General features: G+C 40.0%; 1 protein-coding gene across 2 annotated transcripts in view; it reads left to right on the forward strand.

Annotated features, from left to right (window-relative positions):
- ATP10A (ATPase phospholipid transporting 10A (putative)) overlaps window positions 1-26,595 on the forward strand; it is a 116,782-nt gene extending 90,187 nt beyond the window's left edge. Inside the window, exons 9-21 of one of the 2 annotated variants that reach the window (XM_051608599.1) lie at window positions 149-343; window positions 1,707-2,268; window positions 6,831-6,934; window positions 7,108-7,234; window positions 9,434-9,618; window positions 10,965-11,286; window positions 13,139-13,215; window positions 17,013-17,138; window positions 21,419-21,619; window positions 23,817-23,897; window positions 23,988-24,092; window positions 24,423-24,610; window positions 25,293-26,595. In XM_051608599.1, coding sequence (XP_051464559.1) covers window positions 149-343; window positions 1,707-2,268; window positions 6,831-6,934; window positions 7,108-7,234; window positions 9,434-9,618; window positions 10,965-11,286; window positions 13,139-13,215; window positions 17,013-17,138; window positions 21,419-21,619; window positions 23,817-23,897; window positions 23,988-24,092; window positions 24,423-24,610; window positions 25,293-25,998 — 2,979 coding nt within the window. In that variant the 3' untranslated portion in view covers window positions 25,999-26,595. The remainder of the gene's footprint in view (window positions 1-148; window positions 344-1,706; window positions 2,269-6,830; window positions 6,935-7,107; window positions 7,235-9,433; window positions 9,619-10,964; window positions 11,287-13,138; window positions 13,216-17,012; window positions 17,139-21,418; window positions 21,620-23,816; window positions 23,898-23,987; window positions 24,093-24,422; window positions 24,611-25,292) is intronic. The other variant, XM_051608600.1, reaches the window with a different exon arrangement.
- Window positions 26,596-26,812: the final 217 nt, after the last annotated feature.

Genomic DNA, 26,812 nt, shown 5'->3' on the forward strand with positions numbered 1-26,812 from the left:
GGTGTCTTACACTCTTCTCCACCTGCCTTCTATGGTGTAAGGGTACCATAAACTCTTTATATTGACGCTGCTTTGGATGCTTTGATTGCTTGTTGCTGCTTTGGAAATGTGTGTGATCACAGATATAATCACTGCTATTTCTTACTAGGAGAAGGACATCACACCTGACCCAAGCTTGTTAGAAAAGGTGAATGAATGTGCAAAGCACCTGGAGGTCATGAGGAGCCATGAACAGCCTTTATGCCATCTGAGCCCAGAACTGTGTGACATTTTTGACTTCTTCATCGCTTTGACTATATGTAATACAGTTGTAGTTACTGCACCAAATCAGCCCCGACAGAAGGTGGGTTAAAGAATCAGCAAAACAGAGTTTAAGACTCTCTTGCATTGATACTAATTTATCTTGTAAATTGGGGAAATGAAAACGTCCTGTTCTTTTGGGAAACAACTTGAAGTAGCTGGGAAACAACTCTTGGATCCATTATGTGATTAAGCAGGTTAAGTTAAGCATTAGTTAGGTGGAGTATGTCAGCTATTTCACTTACCTTCAAGGTAAAATAGGTTTTCATCAGCAATTTCAAGCTACTTCTGAAACTTTCTCAATTTCTTGTACTGTAACTTAGCCATTTAATAAATGTAAATATGTGTGGAACTGTGTGTGGACACCAACTAATAAATGTGCAAGACTCTGCAGAAAAGAATATAAGCTGACTGTGAATACTTTGCATGTATGGATTAAATTAAGAAAATGCCAAGACTTTTTTTTTAATTTTAAAAGGAGAAAGTACTTTAAAAACATGACTTAAAATGTTCAATTTATGTAAAAGATGCATCTTAAGCTCATTATGCAAAATAATGATCATTACTGCTTAAATCCACCTAAACCATTGTCATTGATGAATGAGAATTTCAAAAATGCAATCCCAAAATGATCTGTAAGAGAAAAATATAATGGAATGTAGTATTAAGTCTAGCCAGCAGCTGGAATTTCCATTCTGGAGAAAATTCTGAGAGTTGTTTCTGTTCCAGATTGGAATAAAAAGTAAACTAGTCTGCAAAATGACATGGGTTTTTGCCAGGGAAACATTTGGAGAATGCTCAGTTCTGCTGTTTCAGGACTACTACACTGTTAGACAATCATTTTATATCTATTAATATGAATATGCTATTACATTTAATAGCATTCTATCTGTAAAAGATATTTCGGTAAATGGAGATAGGTGATAAAACTGATGCAAAATGCTTTGGTGCTGAAAGAGAAGACAGGAAATTATTTATTTCAATATATTCCTATTGAGAATGTTGTCAGCTTTGGCATAGGCTCATAAAATTTTCCTGATACCACCACTTCTCAATAGAAAACTCTTTCATTAACTTTTTTTTCTTTTTTACTACCTCAACTGAATACGCACAAAGAATGCCAATGATTCCTATTAATCCTGAGTTTTAGCCATATCTAAGGAGGCAAAAGAAGAAAAAATGGTTTTAATACAAACATACCTGCTTTCAAACAGAGGCACAGTTCTGAAGTTCTAGTAATTTTTTTTGCTGTTGAGTCAGGTTTTGTCCTTTTACTTTCCTTGCTTCTGGTACAAATGGCATTACTTTTACTTGGAGCTGCTTTGACTTAAGATTGGTGTTGGAATTTTTGTACGGCTTTTCTTCCCTTTTAGTTCATTGGTTGTTTTGGTTTTTTACTTCTCAAGGTTAGAGATCGATTTGAACTAAAATCTCCAGTAAAAACCATAGAAGACTTCATCCGAAGATTCACTCCGAGCCGCTTGACCTCTGGATCCAACAGCAGCAGTTCGTCTAGTCTAGCTACAAGCAAATCAATGCAGAGGTTTGGCTTTAGTGTGCTTTCATCTGCATCTACAGATAGCACTTTATTAAAACTGGAAGAGAAGCTGGCATACTCTGCACAGATGAATAACAACAGCTACAGCTCCCAGCAAGGCCGGACAGCTGGGAGGAGTGGGCCTGAGGAAGGAGAACTCCGTTACGAAGCAGAGAGTCCAGATGAAGCTGCTCTGGTCTATGCAGCAAGGGCATATAACTGTTCTCTGGTTGGAAGGCTGTCTGACCAGGTATCCGTGGAGCTACCTCACCTGGGAACCTTAAGCTTTGAAGTATTACATACGTTGGGCTTTGATTCTGTCAGGAAGAGGATGTCAGTGGTGGTCAGGCATCCTCTCACGGATGAAATAAATGTTTACACTAAAGGAGCAGATTCAGTTATTATGGATCTTCTTCTGCCCTGCTCTTCAGGTACACCTCTTTCTTACCTTTGTGGGAGATGGGGGTGGGAGGGAGGTGGTTCCGGTTAACTGCTGAAAAACTCATCATCCTGCCTTCTCTAGGAAACAGACCTGCCTACTTTTATTGTCAATAATGGCAGCCATCTCTCTTCTTTTATAATACTTTGCTATGACAGCAAATTTTCTGTAACAAGTTACTGGTTCCTTACCTTACAAGGGTGGTTTAAATTAATTTCTGCACAAGATCTTCTGCTAGCAAACTTTATTTTGAAGGAATTTCTTCAAGCTCTACTAAATCAATTTACATTTCTTCAGAAAAACCTGCCTGGCAGTGCTTGGCTAGTTGAGTATTCTATGTGAACCCGAACACTTCGTATTGCAGCTCCCCTCTCCTTTTCATTTGTGAAGCTTTATTTCCTTTTGCTGCATTACGTTTGCTTAAATCAAAGAGTTTATGCTGTTTTAACTGTGACACTAAAGGGCACTGTGAATCAATTAGCCACCAAAACAGAAAGGTTGTGGCTAAGAAGAAGAGAGATGATGTTCAGATGAGAAGTCTTGGTTTCAAATATGTAGTTGACTAGCAGGGATAGTTGGGTAGCTGTGAACATGGAGTACTTTCCTAAAGCATGGAGTATTTCTCTTCCACCCAGATGTCACATGAAACAAAGACAACTTTAAATAGCTGTTAATTGTAATTGGTTGGATTCATGAAGAACCCTGTGAGCTTTTTAGAGGAGACACATGGGTTTCAGTTTACATGACTCAGTTTGCATCTAATTTACTGTATTTTCAACACTGCATTTAATCCAGTATTCAAAGTTACCCCAGTATGAATTGACAGAGCCTGAAAGTGCTAGGGGTACTTCCTCTGTGCATTGACTTTGTGGTTACTTTGACATTAGTTGGAGTAAACAATTGTGAAAGGCTTATACTGTGTAATTTTAGTTTAATGAAATACAGAAAAACGTTGGCATTAATTTTCTGTTTATAGCCATATAAATCAAAGCTGAGCCAAAAAAATTAAGAACAACTTGTCCTTGACTAACGACAAAGTATTCATGAATAATTTTTTAGTAAAGATCTGATATCACAGAAGGTACATAGAGCATCTGTAGAAGCTATTTCCCTCCAAAGTACTAACAGAGAATTAATAGTGCTGAGAATTTCTAATAACATACCTAGAAAATAATGTTTGGAAATGAGTTCTCAGAATGAGAACTGAGCATTAAAAACAAAACAAAATACTATTTTATGCCAAGTCTCAAATATTTTGTCACCATGTGTTCACAGTACACTTGATGGATCAAGAAATTTTCAGGCAAATCTAGGACCCACCTGGTTAAAACCAACAAGGCCATAGGAACCAAGCAGTGACATTACCCAAGTTCCTGAAGATCAGTGCTGGCAGTGAGCAGGTTCTGTAGCAAATTCCAGCATCTTTACAGGCAAATTGAATGTGACTTTGAAACTGCGCCCTTATATTTTTAAATTTTTTAGCCCAAATTGAACCATGAGTTTTAGTATATTTTGCTTTTGCAAGCAACGTAAAGTTCAGCCACTAGAACCTCATAAACAGTTACCCTCGTTTTCTAGCCCCCTAAACCACCACTGTCTTCAGGAACTCTGTACATTTCAGTGGATCTGTCTGAAAAACATCTTGACATTTTTCTTGAGCAGCTTCACTCCTGGAACTGCATTTGCCATCTCTGCCTGCAGTATCCTCATGTCTGTGAATATGTTGTCAGTTCCTGAGGGAAGAGCATCTTTTTCTTGTTACAGGGAGGCACTCTTCAGGTAGAGGGAACCTCAAGGAGATTTATACTCTGGCTATTATCTATATTGCAGGATCTGTCTGTGGTTTCATCCCACTGGTGATGGTGGAACCTGAATGTGACAGGAGATAAAATGCCACAAGAATTCAGGCATTTATCATTTCAATGAATTATCCAATCAGTGAATTGACATGATAGCTAACCCCAGTGCTCACTCTTTACTCTCTCAGTGCCTCAGGGACATGTAAATTGTTCACCAGTAAAGTGTGGTTCTGGAGACTTTGTGGTACTTTTGCTCTTAGACTGAAAGACCAAGGCAAAACCATGTCCCTAACCTCCCAACTCTTAACATCACATTGTGTGACTGTGTCCTATCAGACACAAATGTCCTATTTGTTTGGGAGGAAGAGCATTTTAAAATATGACATGAGAAACAACCAGAAGCAAATGTATTATGTTGTAGCTTCAGTTGTGTCTTACAGAAAATCAGAAATCACCATAAGCTTCAAGACTTTAAAAGTTTCTGAATTAATTCAGTTTGTTCTGCCTGTATATCTAGTTGAGACTGTGAAACCTGACATTTTCTGGTAGCATACAGTTATTTCCAAATGCCTTGAAATTGTTCCCAAGAGTGTATTGTTTTTACTTCTATCTCAAGAGTCACCATGTTCATAAATAAGAAAGTTACTGTTTGAGTCAATAACCAACTCACAAAGGAACTGTGAGCATAAGTCATTGAGAAAACAATGACTGGGTTGGCTTTCTGCAGCTTGCGATTGTGGAAGGAAATGAAGCAAGCAGACCACCACTAGCTCTGTCATTCTTCTGGAGAAGACTTATGTGGTGGTTTTCACTCCCATGGTGCTTGTGGTCACACTGATCAGCATAGACACTGCATCCCAACAAAAAAATAATTTCCACAACTGGCTTTTGTCTACAAGAGATTCCTTCCCTCCTTTGAACTTCTGAGTGTAAGATGCATCTCAGAGTAGGACTGATAAAGCACATGAAGAGCTAAAAGGGGTTCAGCTCTCACTGATGTGTTGGTGGAGAAGAGAGATGCAGTCTTACATGCTGGAATTGAGAATTCACATGGGAAATGGTGTGCACATCTCTACTCGTGGAGAAATCCTGTTGTTCATTGAAGACGGTAAAGAATTTGACATTGTGATCACTGCATTAGTGCCTGTGGTGCTCAGAGGGATCTGAAGTTATTAAAAAGACTTAAAGTGATAGGAATTACTTTTGGTGCATTTAAGCACCTGTTCAAGTTTGCATCATTTGAAATAGCCACTCCCGTAAGACAGTTTTGGGTGGGATATGCAAGAAATACGGCATTTCTCTCTAAAACAGTAATGTCTCACAAAAAACAAAAAACAAAAAGATTTGCTGCAGTACTTCTCCCAGAGAAAAATTTCATATATCACACAGCCAAGTCACAAATGTCAAAAGGAATATTGTGTACAAATAGAAAAGAAGCTAAGAGAAAATGTGTTAGTTTGCCAGTTTAGTGTATGTACATTTTCCACTTTATGTTGCAGCTGAGTCTAGTTGTGAGCTGGTTTAATAGCTTCTGAAGGAACCTGGTGGTGTGTGTGTTGGAGCCACAAGCTATAGTGTAAGAAGAGGCTTTCCAGTTGCAAATAATATTTGTAGGGATGTTCTTCTGGACTAATATAGCTGCATTGGTGCCTTGAGAGAGTCTATAGTGATAGCATAGGCAGCATCAATGGATAGATGGACAGGCCTACCAGGATATTCCTACCAGTATTCGCCATGTGACCTTAATCAGAGATAGAACTAAAATGAAGTAATGCTTGAAATACAAAAATATGTCCCTTAGGAACAGCTGGCTATGTATACTCCCAGCTTTACTGACCTAGAGAAGATAGGACAGTCTTTAAAGGTAAGAAGATGGCTATACAGTGAGTAAAATGTGCTATACATGGTTGAGATAACAAGAAAAAAACCACAATATTGGGATTCCAAGCTCCCAGCTCCTTCCTTCCTACGACATTGATCCTTGTACACGTTTGTGCTGGAGACTTAGATTGCTGGGTTTGACAGTGTGCTGCTGTATAAAAACAAAAGTGCTGAATGCTAAGTTTATAGACAGGCAGATAGCCATATGTATAAATGATCACTCATAGCAAGATCAGGTTGGGTATCAATGTACATTCAAGGCAGAAGCTAGTTGGGAGGTTTCCTCAAGTGTAAATTATCTTTTATGTGTAATCACAGTCATACCCAGGACTTTTTGCATTGACTCAGGTCAATAGGTAGTATCAGTAACTGAAGTACCTTCTTACACTTAGATATACAAAACAAAGCATAATTTCTGGTTCTTTTGAGATACTAATCTTGGTGGAATATTAAGTCCTATTTTTAATTAAGTGTAATTTTTCTGCACATGATGAGATGTGGAGAACATTTGCTAGTAGTGTATTTGAAATCATACTTCTCTTTCTGACACTATTGTGTGCTGTGAAGGTTGTAATGATTTCTTAAAGTATTCAGGCCAAACAAATACTTAAGTAGTAAAAAAAAGAAGGTCTTTCTAACATACATCCATAGAGACTTTGGAAGAGAGAAGATAGAAAAGACAGAACAAAAATACAAGATTTTTTTTTCTAAAAGGAATGTTTACTTGAGTTTCCCAGGAGACATCAACAACTCTTTAAAAGTATCAGCTATAAAGTGCCAGTACAGTGAGTACTGCAGACAAGTTGTTATTCTCTGAGGCAGTTCAGCTGCTGTTATTTTTTAATCAATGATTTCTTTTTTGATTCTTATCTAGATGACCCTCGGGGCAAACATCAAAAAAAAATCCAAAGCAAAACACAGAATTACCTTAATCTGTATGCTGGAGATGGGCTGAGGACCCTCTGTATTGCAAAAAGAGTAAGTAAATGCAGACTCTTCGTTTGTCTTCAAGGAGAGTCTTGACAAAAATTAGTGAAGGCATTTATTCATTTGTTACTCTTGATCCATAACTTCTTTATAATTTTATTCAGTGAAGTGCGAATGGGTCTGCATCACATTGACTGTGCCCTCACATATTCTTTTTTTAATAGGTTCTCAGCAAGGAAGAGTATGCCTGTTGGTTAAAAAGTCATTTAGAAGCAGAATCCTCTATTGAAAACCGTGAAGACCTTCTGTTTCAGTCAGCACTGCGGTTAGAGAAGAATCTACATCTGCTAGGTAATGAAATGAGAGCTGGACATGAAATTAAAATGTGTTAAACATTCTGAAAGCTTGGCTATGAAATCCATTCTTTCCCTTAAATGGCTTCTGACAGTACAGAAATTAGCTTCTTTTTGCCTTTGTCATGGCTGTCATGTGCGGCACCACAAAGGAATGGAATATAATTAACATAACAAGCATACCCTGTTTTCCTTGTTCCTGTCATCATTTTATCACTAGTGAAGTGAGTGGAGGTGATACAAAGGTGATATAAAAAGATACTAGGTGATATAAACTCACCTAACAACAGAGGTGAGTTTGACACAATATCATAAATGGAAACTGCTGCTCTAAACAGGAGTAGGACTTTGCCCAACCTGTCTGTGGGGTTTCATTTTCTTAGTGCCACTTCAACATGTCAGAGACTTCCATGACTCCAGCGGCACCAGAGACACTCAATAATCCAAAGCTCATAAACTGCATTTGTGAGGGGCATCAACTCTGGTGTACTTGAAGTTCAGCACACACGCTCGGGGCCTGTGCATTCTGTTAAGAGGATTGCAGTACTTCATAATGATGCAGTTGAAATCAATGTATGTAAAATGTACACCAAGGCCAAAGTCATACTCTTCCTTTGCTCAGTTGAGATGTTGAAAGCCCTGAGCTCTGAAATGTCTGTATATCCACTATTACTCCAAGCATCCAGCTGCTTTCTCTGGCAAAGATACTGGGACAGCCATAGCACTGTTGGAGATAACAAACTTCACTAATTTTCAGCATCCTTGCCTCTTTGAGATGAGATCCACTTCACCCAACTTCTGGTATGTCTGCTACAGATCTCTAAGGCTCTCCGTGTAGCCAGTGGAGAGACCAGAAAAAAAAAAAAAAAAGAAGTGCAGTTCATTTGGTCTGTCTTAGCTACCCACTTTAGGATTAGATGAATCAGGCCCTTAAAGTGTCTGTTTCTCTCCTCTCACTTAAAGAGGAGCATGAGGTGACTAATTCAGACCACATTAATCAGGGGTTTGTCTAGTGTCTCTGGCTGCACTCAGAAAATGAAAAGAAAGAGGGGGAAAAAAGTGCAATTGAACTGTCAAACCAATAAGTGAGCTCTAGCCAGAAGTACAGTCATTTGCCAAGAACCTCATACTGTGGTTTGTACCTAGCAATAATTATGGTTAGGTTGTGGGAATAAAAAAGTGAGTTTGGAAAAGGAATTTATTTTATTTGATGCACTGTTTGGATAATAATGGCTCTCCCAACATTACCCTAGGAGGGTGTTTCCAGGTACATGACTGGTGCTCAGACTTCATGTAGACTTACCTTGCTAAAATGTTTCTTTTGAAGGAACAACCATAGGAATAACAAATAGCTGAGAAAAGTCTGCTTTGCTTTTCTGTTTTTTCCATTTAATGTACATGTTTGTTACTTCCCCATTCTCTAATAGTGAGAGTTTACATTTCCTCACATTGAAGCAACTCTGAAACTCAGTGGAGCACTGAACTTGGTTGTGTTTGAAAGTCTTGTTTCTCTCGATGTATGAAAGCATGGGAAAGATACTCAGTCTCATATATAAACAGTTAGAGAGATACATTGAAAGCATGGAAAAGCCACATTTTGTTTTCACAATGGTGAACAAATCTCTGATTTGTTCTCTGCTGTATCTCATTTGGCAGTTGGTGTTTTTCTGGAAGAGCAAAGAGCAGCAACAAGGCAGGAAAAGGTTTATCTCTGTAGCCTAGTGTGCTGTTGCCAAGATGCAATTCTGCTGTCATTCCCCTTGAAGAAGGAAAAATCTCTAGTGACCCAGCCTCTCCTAGTTGAGGAAGAAAGAACTGAAACTATATCCTAGAAGCAAGAACTTCTTTAGGAACATTCAGAAGAAACGCTGAAGATAACAGAGCAGAGAGACAATAAGCAAAAGAACATCAGCCTTGTGAACCTCTGATGCCTAGAAGTGGCATCAGATTGCTTTTGAAGTTTTGAAGTTTGAATTCTGGATTTGTTTTTGACTGTTAATGCTTACCCCAGCTACTTTCTGTTCTTATTGATACCCCCCAAAGAGCTGCCCCAATCTTGCAGCCTTTGGTAGTTTAGCTATTTCCCAAGAAAAGCGACTGCTGTTTGTTTGGGTTTTTTTAAATCAAAACTTACAATTTGACGTGGACCTGAAGTGTTCATTTCATGTGGAACATTTTGCTTTTTCTCTGTGCTTAGGTGCAACTGGCATCGAAGACCGTTTACAGGACGGTGTTCCAGAAACCATTGCAAACTTGCGCAGAGCTGGGCTGCAGATTTGGGTTCTTACTGGAGACAAGCAAGAAACAGCTGTTAATATTGCATATGCCTGCAAGCTACTGGACCACGATGAAGAAATCATCACGTTGAATGCTGAATCACCAGTAAGCAGATCCAATACACAAGTTTACTTAGGAGCTGGCTTTGCCTTATTTTCAACTTGTACAATTTAAAGTTTGATTGCTCTTTTTTTCCTTTCCCTCCTTTGTTTTTTTTTGTTTGTTCTTCTTTTCCTGCTTCATGCGCACTTTTCGGGAAGGACGTGCCTTGTTTTTTGAATACTTTTCAGTGAATCATGCTTCTACATCATATTGTCATGTATCATCATATTACGTGTAGCTGGCTCCACCATGAATGAAAATATACCATCACAGCATCAATGCCTGCCATTGTTACGCATTTTCAAAACATCCCTGGTTTTGCTTATTGGCCCTAAAAGGACTCCAAAAGCAACCTGTTGTTAAACATGTGTTGAGGAAGAAAACAACTGATTACCGCGTTGAGAATTTGTGCTTTGTTTTACACCACTAAGATACAGTATTCAGATAACTCAGTCATTCATGTTTTCTCAGGTGGCTTTTTCTCTGGAGATAGAAGCAATACTTAAATTTTGATGCTAACACTGAGGCAGAAATCCACACCTACAGCAATGCCTTGCTTCCTAACAGACCTTTTCTCATTCTTCTGAATTACTCATCTTTCCTGTGCTCAACTTGTTGCAAGCAGTCACAAAGAGTGTACTGATATGGTCTAACATACAAGGAACCAGACTGATAGTGCTGTAGTCCTTTAATGGGTTGATAAAACTGGACTTCAGATCAGCAGAGGAGAGGTAGGCCAGCAGCATCCAGCTCCAGTTTCTTTTGAAAAGGAAGAAAAGATAACAGCATTTTCCCTTCTTGAGTGTATCAACTGACCTGGTAAATTGATCTTCCATGATTTCTCTTTTTTTTTGTCATACTTTGCTGTAAGACCAATAGCATTTCATTTTAAATGTTCATATGTTCTCAATAACATCTTTTAGATGAGTACAGCTAAGAGAGAATTCAGCTTAAATACCTTTAATTGGCCTACAAAAACACATAACTCTTTGATCTGAATTGTTGGCGTATACATGGTGTTCAGCACCAGACTTAACTTGGTACTGATTATATCTCCCAGCACTGTTACTCTGAGAAGGAGCTAAAAGAAATTAGTTTGCCATCTAATACTGCATGTTAAACAGGAATTAGGTTTTAAGCCTTTTGAGTCCTCAGTGCTGACGTATCTTCTGGAACAATCAAGTGAGTTTAGAACAAATAGAAAAGAAGATTATTAGGAATTAAAACTTTAACAGTGCTGCAAATATAACACATTCTCCATATTCCTTATGCCTGAGTATACAGCAAACACAAATGTTTGAATACCTGTTCTTTTCTCTCAAGCATGTTTATTTTGAATTTTTTTTCAGGAGACATGTGCTGTCTTGCTGGAACAGTGTCTGCAATGCGTAGAGTCTAAATTTTCAAACAGCACAATAGACGAAGCTACTGGAAACATGACTGTTGGGTTCACCCCTCTCTATCCACCCTCTTCCTCTGTGCTTTCCAGCTTGGGCCTAGTGATTGATGGAAGGACTCTAGCTTATGCTCTGGAACCCACACTAGAAGATAAATTTCTTGCACTCGCCAAGCGATGCCGTTCAGTGCTGTGTTGCCGCTCTACCCCGCTCCAAAAGAGTATGGTAGTGAAGCTGGTGAGAGACAAACTCAAAGCAATGACCTTGGCAATAGGTAAGTATCTTGAGTTTAAACTAGCCTGCCTTGACATATGCTGTGTTTTGAGATTTTTGAGGGTTTGACTTGCAGTTGGACCCTTCCAGCGGCCTCACAACTCAAATAGCTTTCCAGTTTTGTCTGAAACTTTGTCTGACAGCTCTAACATATTTACTCTAACATATTTATTCAAAACCAAGATAGAACTCTGGAGTAGTAGTTGGGTTTTCTTCCTACAGAAGCTGGCTGATTGGGACCACGGGTGAAGAACTAGGTTAGCTGATGCTGTGCAGAACAGTGTTTTGCAGTCACTGTGTTACAAAACACAAGATGGTGCTCAGTGTTGTTTCATCCGATCATGTTTAAACAAAACGTTCTGCATTTTCCATCACAAGTGGGACATACAGCATAGAGTGTGAATTGGCCTTGTCAATATAGAGAATAGATTTGCAGTTGGCATCATGCCAGTGCTTACGCTTCTTCCCAGCTAATTGCTTAGCTGGCAAAGGAGAGATTTTGTCAGTCACCCAGTTTTAAATCTGGCAGCATTTTCCATGTCTCCATGATTTTGACATAAGAAAAGTCGACCGGTTCTTTCCCTGTCTCAAGTTTAGGCTCTCGTTGCATTACAAGGTATGATTGGAGCATAGATTGTCACAAACACACCAGCTTTCATCTACCTGTCTTGGTTAATGAAAGCAGCAAGACATGGTTTAGACCTACCCGTGAGAAACCCGAAATACAGATAAAAATTGCCAGACTCCTGTGATATATGCATCACCAAGTGTGTGCTCATTGCAGTCCTCGCACTCCCTGTATTGTATCTAGCTCAAATATGCCTTTCTCATACTGAATTTATGTCTTTGGCTGGCTGACTGTGGACGTAATCATTAGCATATGTTGTCAAAAATGTCTGACTGGTTAACTTGAATTATCCAGAATGCTTAGAAACACTGGTGGAGGCTGGGCAGCTTGTGTTTGCGTTCTTTCTGAGCATCTTGAGCCTGTGAGTTGAACTTAAGCATCTGGTGTAGCTTAAAAAGCTGAGCTCCCTTTCCACCAGCAGAAGGTGGCTTGGGGTGGTGTGGCACAGTCACAAAGATATGTCACACAGCTTTGTCAGGTGAGCAGATACCACTCTTACATGTACCAACAGCAGGGAAACTGGGGTGAGATGTGAATGTGTGCCTCAGCCGCTGAAGTTTCTTATGGTTAGCTAATACAGTTTCATTTTCTACTAGCAGACTGGCTGTAAATTTAAGAGGTTAAGAAGTAGATAGATGTCCTGTTCTGTTATCTGTTCTGTGGCACCTATCACTTGTGGTATCATGATAGGAAAGCAGAGCAAGGGAGAGTGTGCAACCAATGTAGTTAAATCTACCTGTGATGGGTGTATTAAAGATCATCATCTGGTCAATCCAAGTAAAAAATTCATCTACTTTTTATCTTTATTGTATTTTTACTGTTTAGGCATTCTCATTGACTTTAGGCCACCTTCTGCATTTCATTCTTAGTCATACCTGATCGCAGGCACAGTTTATCAGGAAGCAGAAGTATTGGGAACCTCATTCTCAGCCTTTCAGTGGTTTAGTATTCATGCAGTTTAGGCTCAATAATTGAATTTTAAGTCTTACTAAAAAGGCTTGTTTCATTTTTACTTTTCCATTATAAAAGGTGTACAAAGATCAGAATGTCTTGGCAGTTTTGCCAAGCTTTGAACCTTAAATTCCAAAGATGGGGCCTTTCCTGACCCACATCTCCCTTACTGTGCCCACCCAACACTCAGTAACCATTGCTTTTCCTTTGCTTCGCTGCTGCTAATTGTTCCTGATCTACTAGTGACAACAAAACTGTATATTGTGATCTTTAGGTGATGGTGCTAATGATGTCAGCATGATCCAAGTGGCAGATGTTGGTGTGGGGATCTCTGGTCAAGAAGGCATGCAGGTAATGTTGCTTACTCACTGAAAAGCACTTCCATGAAAGGGTGAAATAGGCACTGCCCATATGTCAGCTTGACCAAACTACTTTTGGCTAGCCAGCACAAATAAAGGAGAAGTGACAAGTTGTGCTTAGGAGTATCAGCAGCACACTGTAAGGATACTTTCAGCTTGAGTTTGAGCTTGTGTTTGTTCTCAGATCTGTGGTGAACTTAAGCATGCGACTTTCTCAGCAAATTCACCTTATCAGATTCCTCTGAGCTTAGAAATCATTTATTAAATACTGATTTAAAGGAGGAAAAAAAGCTCAGCTATGCATTATTTAGGAAATAAAGGTTTATCTTATTGGCTTTTACTCTCCTCTCTCCTGTATTGCTTGGTATACTTATTCTGTGGAGAGGCTGCACAAGCACATCCAGCTGATGCAGCTTATTTGCATAGTATGGTGGTGACCCCTAGTCCAGCCACCCACACACCTCGCTCACTCAGCTTGTTCAGACAGCAGAACAGTGAAAAAAAAGAAAACTGCAGCCCTTTGCAGAACCACTGCTCCCTGCACACTGTTCCTCCAAGTCTTGGTTTTCTCCCCATTTCCTGCCACAGGGAACAGCAAGGTAAGGAAACTTGCCCTGTAGTCTTTTGGATGTGTTCAGCCTGTGATTACTGTATTTAGCACTGTATTAGAGGTACTTCTGCAGACCCAAGAAGAGAGTATGTGTGTGTACAGGATGTGTTCCCTACTGTATTACCTGTTACCTCTGCCTCCTCACCTGCCAGTGTGGTTCAGTTGCCTTGTTGGCACCAGACATGGCAGCAAAACACAGAGAATGAGGAAGATACCTCATTTCCACAACCTACCTTGTATTTGGGCTGGGTGCAGACCTGATTGCATGAGAAAATAGAGTAGCTGAGTACATGATGAAGAATTCTTCAGAGAAGATGGGAAGTGTTTCCATCCTGAGGACCTAGGCGGATGAACATGCTCCTTAACTTAGCTACCAGTGGGTGGTTCTCTGACCCACATTGCATTTTTTGCAACACTGGCTGGATGTTTTGCTCAAAATGGAAGGAAGTCATCCTTCACACAGTGCACAAGTTGGCTATAGAATTTTATTCTATGGAATTTCATGAATGCTGTAATTTTAACTGGGTCAACACACACTTTTATGAAACAAAAATTTAACTGAGTTATGAACTTGGAAGTCAACTCTGTACATTTTCTCACCTGTAGGTCACCAGAAGCTAGGAGAGTACTCTGTAGAAAAGTCAGTAGATGTTTTTCTTACTTATTCATATACTCTTCCAAAGGCATCCTCTCTTGGCCATTGTTGGTGCCTGGATACTAGGGAAGATGGGCTTCAGCCTGATCCAGCAGAGCTATTACACTTTTCCCAGTATATTCAGTCAAAGTAATAGCCAGGGCAGATGGGTGTCTATCAGCATTATTCAAACAAACAGATTTCAGGCCTGCAATCCATTAAAAATGCCTTTCCAAACATGTTAGCAGCTGTAAGTTAGACTGGAAAGAAGCTGCCACAAAAATACTCAGATACTCACTGTGCATGTGGCACCCCAGCCACAGACCCTGTGTGGCTGTGATGGCTGGAGACGGCAGGAGAAACGGAAGTTGTAGATGAAGCTGATACCCAGTGTCTTTGTGGTTCCACAGCCTTCACTAGGTTCCAGGAGCTTTGTGTCATTTCTGCAGGATCACTCTGCAGGCAGTCCTGGCTCCAGAGAACCCAGAGGAGACTGATTTTGTGGGGTCCCCTCCAAGCCTGTAAATTCAAAAAAGTCTACCTCAGAGACCTTGTTTCTTATCATCTCTTATGAACTTACTAGCTCCTACTGTCAATGTATTAATTCAGATCACTTTTTTTCCTAAAGCAGACATACAGTGCTCCTAGTATATTTTTTTCTCCTCTCCCCATTCTACAACTTTCAGTTGAGTTCATACACTTAAAATAATCCCTCCTCTAATGCCCCTGGCTTTTGTGATATGTTCAAACCTGAAACCCATTAAACTACCTGTTTGATTTTTTTCTAAATGAAAGTTCAGCAGGGTGGAAAATGTTTATAGTTGTTTATAGTTCCCTTCCTTTACTGCAAGGTTCTAAGGAGCCATGCAGGCCTCTTCACTATAAACAACTGCCAGAATCTTGCACATGCAGGTACTCAGAAGGCGTTGAGCATTTAGATGTCTAAACCAGCAATACTCTCTGATTTATTTTCTTTCCACGTTCTGTGGAAGCGTGTGGAGCATGAATCACTTTTTCCCTGTGAAAAAGCTGGCAGAAAAAATAAAAATGTGAAAAGCAAGGAGATATATTGAGACGAAATAAACGTGCAAATGTAATTGGGTAACACCATCTTCTTCGCTACGTTCCTCGCTGTAATCAAAATAGAATAAAAAAGAAAAAAAACCACAACACTTCTCACAATGTATTGTCAAGTACTCTGTTAGAATCACAAGTGAAAAGAAGCTAGCAGTTTTGTTTTGACAGTGGAATAGGCTGAGGAGGGGGGACAAGGAAGCAGACATAGCACAGCTCTCTTCTCCTCAGACTGCAAGATAGCTGCACATCTGCAAGAGAAATCAGACTGTTCTGTGTGAGGAGGCTGTTCCAAGTGTATCTCAGTACCTGAGAAATCCCAGGATGTATCAACTTATTAAAAAATGTCCCAGTGCTTATATGCATACACTGCCTAAATTACAATGCATTATTACAACTTCCCTTGCATACTGTTTTAGAGTTTATTTTAATAGCTCCTCCAAGCACCTGCTTGGGAAAACTGAGCCCTTTTTGATGATCTACCAAGAAAGGGAATTAGAAAAAATTAAAAGGAAGGATGTATCTCATCTAAAAATACAGCCAAAATACAGAGTGTGAGGAAGACACCTTCGGAGGTTTTCACCTTTCCTCATGTTTTTGCTGGACTGTGAGAAGAAAGGTGACACCAAAATAGAAAATGAAATGTAAAATAATATTAAATGAAATCTTAGTGTGATCCTGAGGGCATGGAGGATCAGGAAACGACTGTGATAACACCATCATTTACAAGAAGATCTCATCTAGATGTACAGTACCCTAAGTTATAGTCAGACGTAGAGAGAAACTGAGTGATTCATTTTGTCAGTGTGACTTGGCAGTCTGCACAGTCACAGAGGAGTCTCATCCACTGTGATATTTTTTCACAGACAGTTTTAGAAAACATGCAGTTTTAAAAACCCCTACACATACTGATCTCAGGGCAGCTGAGTAAATTTTATAAGCCAGGATTGCAAATGTTAATTAAAACTAATATTTTTATTGCTTTGTCTTTTGAAGTCCAGTAGTTATAATGCAGCCATTTAATTGTGCTTTTCTTCTGTTATTCTCTGTAAATACATTTTGCCCTGTAAGTACCCTGTAAATACCCTGTAAGTACCCTGTAGTTTTACAGAGAAAGATGTAACAGCCACCAAGCTGTTTGCATGTGGACCCTGAGCCTTCATGCGCATCCAGCTGCAACTGCCAGCCATTCTCCCACCACTTGCTTTTTGCTGCTGCTTGTCACCATCTGGAACACAGGCTGTCATCTCCTTTGGGTGAGGACCAGCATGCCTGGCATGTTCTGCCAAGCCGCCGGGTTTGCTCCCAAGGTGTTCCAAGTCACTGCAGAGACAGCTGCATTTCAGATGCACTCTGATGGATTTCATTCTTCATCAGTATGGCTGTATGAGTTGAAGAAGGTGACTAGACTCACTGTTGGTGTTGAAGGTGATGCTTTAGAATAATGATTCCAACTTGTTTTTCCTTAAAGGCGGTGATGGCAAGCGACTTTGCAATCCCAAGGTTCCGGCATTTGGAGAAGCTCTTGCTTGTTCATGGCCACTGGTGTTATTCCCGACTTGCTAACATGGTGCTGTATTTCTTCTACAAAAATGCAGTAAGTGTTTTAACGTGGTAGCTTTATGGCATCACATGTTTCCAGGGTGGATTTTGTGCTAAGTGAGCATTAGGTCAGCCCCTTCAAATGGTTTATAAATAAGCTGCAAAGAAATTTGCAGAGTTGAAAGACAGCTGACTGCCATTTGCAGAAATACAGGACCCACTGCATAGCAGCTCCAGTGTGCTGCTGAATGTGCAAATTAGGTAGCAGAAATAACAAGCACTGCTTTAAAAACTCCTCTTTATAGAGCAGTTTTGCAGAATTTAGCTGGCTAGACACAGGAGTCTTTAATGCCAAAGCCATCCAGCATTGGTCCAAAGTAGCAGTTGAGTGTCTTTTCCTATCTCATTCTTGCTTATGAATCACTGTACATACTCCCAAGTGACTTGAGATATTTTGAGTCCTCTCTGTGTCTCAGATGCAGAGACTGGAAAGGTTTTTTCTTGATTTATCTTACTCTCAACTAACCAAGAAAGGAAGCACAGTGTGTAAAGAACAGACTATGGATTTGCGTTTCCTCCCTGGTGTATGAAAGGGGAGTTAGTCCAGTACTGGGCACTGAGCCAGTAGCAGCTCAATTCCTTGGCCCTAACAAAGGCCCTTTGCATTGATCTCAGGGTACAAAGATGATTATTAAAAACTGCCAAACAAGACAACCAAGAATTCCATCAGCTGTGTAGGAATCACTCACAGGCACGCAGGTCTGCTCACTTGTGACTCCTACAAATCCCTTTGGGAGCAAGGGATATGAAGAGGCAGGGAAGAGAGGAGAGCCACAACTCTCATACCTCTGTTTGCTCCAGAGGGTAACGTGTGAACTGTGAGCGGGAGGCTGCATTTTATCTTCAATATCAGAACAAAAGTAGCTCTCAATTTCATAGAAGTTGCTTTCCAAATTTAATCTAATCCTCCATTTTTTCAATCAATGGCAACTTTTTCATGCAAATTCATCCTTGCTTGACTAATCCCAACTGATCTCCATCTGAAGGCAGATATTTTATCAGGAGAAGACCATCATTTGCTCAAAGTTCTGAACATCTCAGGAATACCTAAGGGAGATAAAGAAATAATAAAGCACCTTTGTGTTAACACAAGCATGTTAAAATATGTTCTGTGGTCTGATCAGAAACTGCATGCAGGCAACCTTCCAGACACACACAAAAAAAGAAGGGGCTTGGATAGTCTAAACTGGTGCCTGGGTCTGAAATAGTAAGCAGTTTTAGATAATGCCTTGATGAGTGGAGAGCTACCTGGTGAAACACAACAGTGAAACAGATGCTGGTGTTCAAATGCCTGAGTTTCAAGGCTTAATCCTTGTCGGTTCGTGTCTGGGGGGAAGACGGGCTGTTCTCCACAATCCTGAATGATGCTGAACGTCTGTGCTCCCATCCCTACTGCTGTATATTTCCAAGATAGCCTTTGGCATAAGAATGTTGAATCTGAACTTCCAAGAAGTGTATGCAGACCACCTTACATCAAAATAAAATGTTAAAAAATTAATGTCCCTCAGACATTCCAGCAATCCGCAGCCTGAGAGGTTGTTCATACATCTACATTTTTACTCAGCTCCTGTAAAATCTTGCATTTCCTTTGGTACAACTCCCTTTGATTAAAAGTATTATTTCTCATGCCATTTTTAGTAAGACATTTTCAGAAGTTGCTGCCTCAAGGCTGAAGTACAACTGAAGAATATCTCTTTGTGTTGGCTCTGCTCTGCCAGCCCTGAGAGCTTTCTGAGCATTGCTTGTTGCTACTGACTGGGGTATCCAGCATCTAGACATGAATATGTCTGACATAGTACCTGCCCTTAAGGAAAAAATGTTTGAAAATGAAACATAGGAGCACCTGATCCCTTTGCAAGGAGACTACTCTGGATGATTCTCCACGGAGAGTCAAGACAGCTACACTGCAAATATTCTGCAAGTTGTTTTTTTTCCCCATTTGCTCATAGAGTGAAATTTTTCATCCTCCACTAGAACCTCTCTAATTCAAAGTTTAAACTCCAAACTGCTGCAAAAGCCATTTGGAATCTCAGAGTACTTATTCAAGAAGATGTGGGCTTAGTGGAGAGAATACAAATACAAGTGAAATATAAATTAAAACATAGGATGACTGGAAATATCTGAGCTTGACAAAAAGGCACTTAATGTAAACAAAATTCTACCTGTAGTAGCAGGCACTGCTTCTTTCCCTTTATACATTATCTCTGAAAGACAGCACTGGACATTTTTTTGACATACATTTCATTCCCTGAGGAATTCTGTCTGGGGCCACATTCATGAAGGAGTCTCATCTGGGGGGAAAAAAGAAACCTTTTTTATTAAAATTCTAACATTCTATTTGAAATTAAATTGAACACTTGTTTAATAGAAACTAAAATGTCAGGGGAAAAAAATCTGATTTAAGGTTGGTTACTGAAAAGTCATTTATTTGTGCAGCTTTCTTTTAGAGCACTGCTGAGATCCATACTAGAGGTGGTAGGAAAACTCTCAGCTAACTATATTTTTATCAAACTAACTGTTTTTTGTCAGAACTGAATTGTTTCCAAGACAGATTAGTTTTAGCAAGGCTCTAGAGAGGAAAATGTCTTAGGTTCAGGCTTAGCTGAATTTTGTTTATTTCAAACGAGTGAGATGAAAGTATCTAAATACACATATTTATTGCAATTCTGGTTTGAGAAAAGACTCAGAAAGTTTTGTGGAGTTTCCAGAAAGGAAATAAATTTCACTATCTGTTCAATTTTGAGATGAAATTGCCACCTCCCAGCCAACTGTACTGAAGAGGGCAAACTCTGGTAACTCAGTCTTGTTTGAGGCAGAGAAAGATTATTTTTTCCTGGAACCTCTTTACAGAAACATTTCCAGACGTGATCTTTAAACAAATACTACCATTTAACTTCTTATAGGTTTGTTTATAGTATGGGCTTACAAAGAGTGAGAGGTGTGTTGCTGCTGATATAGAAGCCACTTCAACATAGGATGCAAACATTGCCTGAAAATATATATACGTGTGTGTATATATATACATATACACACATACCTGTACATTTCTGTACAGCAGACTGACCCTCTTATTCTGTGGCAATTCCTCTTCACAAGATAGACTCACTTTCCTTCAAGCAGTTTTCACTGACCAATCAAGGCCACAGCTTTCTTTTTTTCTCCTACATTTAAAGCTCAGACATATTTTGGTGTATGGATAGAACAGATCTACAGTTTCCTCTGTATATCTAACAAGGATGAAGGGTTGACATGATCCAGCAGGCTGAAAGCTTTTGAGAACAGAATACAAAAAGAAGAGGAAGTGAAAGGAGAGGTCATTTCCCTTCTTCATAGTTCAAATGGGTAAAACCCTCAAGGGACAGTTACCAAGGTTTTTCTGGTTGCCTTCCGTTTAGTGCTGATAACTTCACAAAGAATGATAAAAATCGCAGTTCTAGGAGGACCAGGCCTGGGAATTTATTACATTCCCTGGGAAGCTGTCTGTCTTTTTCTAGGCCTCAAATGGTGAGATCAGCACCTCTCCTGAGACTTTCAGTCTGAGGATCCTCCATGCTGCAGAGATTGTAGGACCAGCAAGCTGTGTGGTTTGTCTCTTTTTGGGTGATTCTAACCCAGCTGTGTGGACAGTCCCAATGCAGTTGTGAATGCAGCTGTTTTCTTTAAGCAGCTGAAAAGGAAGGGAGACGGGAATCTTTAGGGCGCTGCTAATTTGCAGAGTTTCAAAGCAAAAAGATAGAATAGTTAACATTATTGGACCTTACAGTTTTACTTTCCTTGTTGCTGCTAATCTTACGTTGATCTTGCAAAAAAACTCCACATTTACTTATTGCAGAGCAGCTGAGCCTCCCAAAACAGCTCAAGCCAGCAGAGGATATTGTTATGGAGATGCTTACCCTTAGGATAGTAATGTAAGTGCTATGAGATCAGTACTCACATACCTAGAGGTCAGTGATGGTTGGAAGAGCTTTTTAATTAGTTTGCACCTCAGCGTTTCACTAGATCTGAAAGATAATTTTGTGTGAAGTCATCCCTGACAGGTGGGATCTGAGATTCCAGCAACACAAAGACTTACAGGTGTGAGAGATGTTTGTAGCTTAGCAAAGCAGTCTGGGCATCAGCAACAGGAAGTTACTAGGTGTCCTTAGAAGGATTGCTCACATATTAAAAGTTCATAGACAATTCCTTGCAGAACTGAAATCAGAATGGTTTCAGAATGCAATGGGTGGTGACCCTTCTTATCCTGTCATATTTACAGCATTGCTCATTCTGTTTCAGATGTTTGTGGCCCTTCTCTTCTGGTACCAGTTCTACTGCGGGTTCTCTGGCTCATCAATGATTGATCAGTGGTATCTCATCTTCTTTAATTTATTCTTCTCTTCTCTTCCACAACTGATCACTGGCGTGCTGGATAAGGATGTGCCAGCTGAAGTGTTAATTGCTGTACCTCAGCTTTATAAAAGTGGCCAGAATATGGAGGTAAAAACTTCTTGCTTTTTCTAATTTTTTTCCTAGACATCTTTAGTTTCTACCAAAAAACAACCCTGCTCTCAAAGGGTGGTTGACTGATGAAAACAGTCTGGGAAGTCACTAATAATATTTAGTGATCTTTCTCGTCTGAGTCAGTGCATCTAAATACCCAAAATACATTTCAAACAAACAAAAAGCTGTATTTTGAAATATGTCATGGGGAGAAGGCTGGATGCTTTAAGTCTTCCTAAGCTGAACACCTCCCTAATGGTCCAGACTCACAACTAACCACCAAAGTAAAGCCGGTTATACCTTGCAGACTAGACTTTCACAGAATAGCCTCACACTACTTACACAAAACTTGAGGCCCCAGCCCTTTACGGTCAGAAGTGAAAGATGGCTTTAGGAGTAAGCAGAGGTTGATAGGCTTAGATAGAGACTCTGAGGGAGGCAGTAACCAGCAAGATGACATATCCAGCTGAAATGCCTGTTGAAAACAACTTGTCCCCATCTGCTTGAATTGTACAATGAAAAAAGAAGAAATTGCAGGAGGGATTTGAGCCAAACTATTTCTGGTAATTACGGTTACAGCGAACTGCGGGAAAAATCTTTCTGCTTGGCAGAACTATCCATATGAAGACATTGCTTCCAAAGCAAAAGCTTTTCTTAAAAAGTATCTGACGTGGTGCCCTCTGAGAGGAGACAGTCAGTATCTCGTGCCACTAACTGTGCACCTGCATTTGATACCCTACATCTTTAGTGACGTTCCTTGAAACTGTCCTGGCAAGGTGAAAGGATAATTTTAGCATCACTTATTTCTGTTGCTTTAGTCCAAATTCGCTGTTTTACACCCAGCTGTTGTTCTTAATTTTCTACATTTCTTCTGTTCCACTGGTCTGTAACATGAATACCTTCCTTTTTTTTCCACGTTTTTTAAGGTGATAGAAATATTGTAATGTCTTAAGCTCATTGAGAAGTCCTGTCCACCTGTCCTCAACTGGCAAACTGAGGAGCAAAGTCTCCCAGGTTCACAGTACAATTATTTTCATAGTGAAGCCCAGGGACCATTCTAAGTTTGTTTGAAATCTAGTGAGCATGTTCTCAGAATGGTTATATAATAAGGCATTTTTAAAACTTGCCAGTGATCCTGCTTCAGGTAGAATCTCTTTCAAAAAGGTATCACCGATTCAAAGCCTATGGAAGGGACCTCTGGAGAACTTCTGTTCCAGCCCCCTGCTTGGAACAGCTTCTGAGCAATTAGGGTTTCTCAGGTCTTTATCTAGTTCAGTTTTGGATGTCTCCAAGAGTGGAGATTCTGCAGTCCCTCTAAGCAACCTGTTCCAGTGCTTAACTGCATGTTATTTCAGTAGGCCAAATAACAGCAGAATTGTTTCTAAGGATCTGTCAATTTGCATTTTGAAGCTGCAGTTATATTCTCCACAGAGCTAAAGAGCCGTGATGAGCCCAGTGGGTGCAGATGAAAGCCTATATCCCAAAATTAATTACATACATATTTTGTCATTTATGAACTATTTTTCCTTATACCCAGCTCTTTCCTATGACCATCCATACCTCTGGAATTGTGTATGTCCTTAAACCCAAATTTTAGTTTCATATTGTTTCGTAGCAAGCAATTTTCAGCCCAGACACACAGATACACATGTGTGCACATGTAAATATGTTTATTTAGGTATTTATAATATAGCATATATTGCTGCACTGCTTGCTGAAGATCATTGTTGTGGATCTTCTTTTCTAACTGTGTGTGCTTTTTCTAGCTTGTGAGAAATACTCGTGTGAATAAATACTCTGTACTTTCATGTCCACCATGTAAAGCGCATTTACATCATTCATTAAAGGTGCTTACACCTCAGAGAACTCTTCCTGAAATCAGCAGTCTAACTATAGTGCATAAAGCTGGGCATCTTCTTAAATGTTTGCTGGCCTGAATGTCAGATTCAAATGACACTCTCTGTCAGGGGTGAAAGAAGAAAAGAGAAAGCAGAAGAGTTCCCAGAACAGAGCGACTTCTAGGTTGACTCTTCATACTTAATCCCCGAGAGCATCCTCAAGACTGGCAAAGTTGTGAAGCTATTTGCACCAGCCTTTAAAAGTGCCCATTTGAATGACCCCCTCAAAATACTTAACCCTAGCAAACAGCAGTTTCACTGGGCTCTGATTCTCTTCACTTTTTTTTGTGCCGCAGGAGTACCAGCCACACATGTTTTGGATGAACATGATTGATGCTATATATCAAAGCCTGGTTTGCTTCTTCATCCCCTATTTTGTAAGTGTTTGGCTTAAGGCATCCTATTTCTAGCATTTTGACAAGAACTAGTGATACAACTTGGGGTAAATTCTGTCTCTTTCTTTACAGAGTTACTATGATTCGGAGGTGGATATCTTCTCCTGGGGAACCCCCATCACCACAATAGCTCTTTTCACCATCATACTGCATTTGGCTATAGAAACCAAAACTTGGGTAAGGTACCCACAGCCTACATAGAAACTTGCTGTCATATACTTAATCATTTTCATAGTGCCATTCTTCAAAAGCAGAAGATGGTTGTTTCATCCCCTCATCACATTCTATTTTTAGCAGGCATTTTAAGCAAACATGAAAAAGGATTTAAACTGATCTGCAAACAGCTTTGTGGTTTTGTGTCTATAATAAGAATTTTAGAAAATACAAGGCTGCAAACACTTTGCTGTGCATGGATTTGGCTCCAGAAATTATTAATTCAGAATCACAGCAAGTTTCTCAGAGTAGAAAGAATCATTACTCTTCTGTTGTTGTTTTTTTTTGTTCTAGACTTTCCTCCATTGGTCATCTTGCATCTTCAGTATCCTTTTATTTTTCTTTGTGGCTCTGGTTTACAATGCTTCCTGCCCAGTGTGCCATCCTCCATCCAATCCCTACTGGACTATGGAAAGGCTGATGGGAGACCCTATGTTCTATTTCACTTGCATTATATCACCAGTCATTGCATTGCTGCCCAGGTATTGTATCTTCTCTCACATCTTTTCTCATCTATGAAAGCACTTTATGCACATGGTTGGGAGCACAAGAAACATTTCCTTTTCCACTCCCTCTCTTTCTTTTGGCCTAACCAGCCAAGTCAGGTTTTTTTTAGCAGCTGATTGTCTGAAATCAGGTTGTCTGACCTTTTCTGAGCTCCTGACTACAGGAACAAACCACAGCTCCTGGCCATAGACCACAGGAGTGGGATAATTGTAGACTGTTGGTTGAACTTCTGGCCATGGAGAGATTTGCTACCCTCTGAGGTTTTCTGTGATGCTTCCAGATTCAACCCATTCTTCCGTAACATGCATAGGACAGAAATTCTGATAGTGTGTTGTGGACTTACTTGCCTAGTTACGGATGTAGGAGGCCTGCCTTGCAGACAGATTCCCATTGCCTTTTATTCCCCATCATGTGTAATCACAAGGTGAATCACTGGCTAAAGCTGCAGTCTGATTACACTGCTTGTTATAAATTAAATTATTAGCATAGCATTTAGAGCTTTTCATCTGCAAGCTTGCTTGTGTCGAACGCAAGAAAGGCACGTGAAACTCTCTTCTTCTTCTGTCTTGTACTTTTTGTCTTGGCTGTTTCCTCTTAATGATATCTTGGGTGCTTCCTTCTTTCAGTTCTTTTCACCTGCATATTCTCCTCTTGCAGATTCCTGTACCGAACCCTCCAGGGAACACTATTCCCAACTGAGCTTCAGCTTGGACGCCAGTTGAGTAAACTATCCCCAGAGATGCACACCCAGCTTCTGACCAAGTTGAATGTAAAGGAAACAGCACATCAGACACAACCCTTTGCAGATACCTTCTCACCCAGCCTTGGCTCAAATGCTAGTGGTTGTTTCAAGGCTTATAACCAAAGCACACCCCTGCCAACTTCTCCTCAAACAAATGAGTCGCTTTTCCAGCAGCACGCAAAGGCAGAACATACCACAGGTCAGACTGTGGCTGCCTCTCCCCAGGGCGCAGTGTTGCTCGGGGAGAACAAACTCCCCGCATCAGCAAGTAGCATGGAAAGGTCCATGGGATTTCATGAAGTTAGACGTGGCACTTCAGAGATGGAGTCGTTGCCTGTAGGCATAACATTCCCGTGGAGCTCAGCAGTCGACCAAGCAGACTTCAGTTTGTTGAAGTGGATCACGTCAACTCCGCTGTTCAGTCGCATCGGGACCGTGTTACAGGTGTCATCGAGCAGTTTACAGAACGAAACGCAGGACAGCGTGTGTGTGCTTGGCTCCCCTTTGCATGTGGACTTCAAAGGCTTGAAAGAACAGAGCTCAAACAACTTGCAGGACAAAACGAAAGGGACCCCAGCTGATCATTGTAAAACTGACAATTGCGAGACCACCTTTTTATGACGAGGGCCTTAAATATATTTATATATTTTCTATTTGCACACATTTGTAGTGAGAATACTCTATTTGTTTCCAAAGATGAAACAGAAAATCAAAGGTACAGAATGATTATTTAAGAATGTTTAAATACTATATATTGAAATAAGAGCTTTAAATATAAAAAGAAACACTTGAAAGTTCAATGTATATTGTTTTATTTTTTCATCTCATTTTGTAAGGAAATGCTGTCTCTATTTTTCAGATGCTTCTCTTTTATTCTGACACATACTGTAAAAGCAAAGGACCTAGCTACCATATTCAAAAGGATTAGATTCAGCAACAATTATCATTATAGGCCATTCAGTAATCAAGGAGGAAAAACCATGGTAATAAATAGACACTATTCCATCCATCATCTGCTTGCCAGGGTGTTTTGTCACTGGAGCAAATCACTAGGCAAGACTATCGAATTATTTACACACCTCTGTAAATGTTAACAGTATCTCACCACCACATTAATAATACTGGTATTTTATAAGTGACACCGTATTTTGATATTGCAGCCATAGCATTTTATGTGTCATGATAAAGCAATAAATAAATGACCATCCGTATTGCAAAGTGACTTCCCAGTCTGGCTTTAGTAATTCAACTCATGGCTTGGAACTCCTGGAGAAAAGCTGCTGCTTGTTTGTGAGGAATGATTCAGTGGCAACGAGCCCGTGCACTGCGTCTGCTGTAGAGTGTGACCTGAGAGGGTCTGTGATCTTCTGTGGTGGAGCCATCCCATGACTAGGCTGGTTTTGCTGAAGTCGTCAGTCCTGCTTGTGAGCGGAGG

Source organism: Apus apus, chromosome 1, assembly GCF_020740795.1.
Source record: "Apus apus isolate bApuApu2 chromosome 1, bApuApu2.pri.cur, whole genome shotgun sequence".
In the NCBI taxonomy this organism is placed as follows: Eukaryota; Metazoa; Chordata; class Aves; order Apodiformes; family Apodidae; genus Apus; species Apus apus.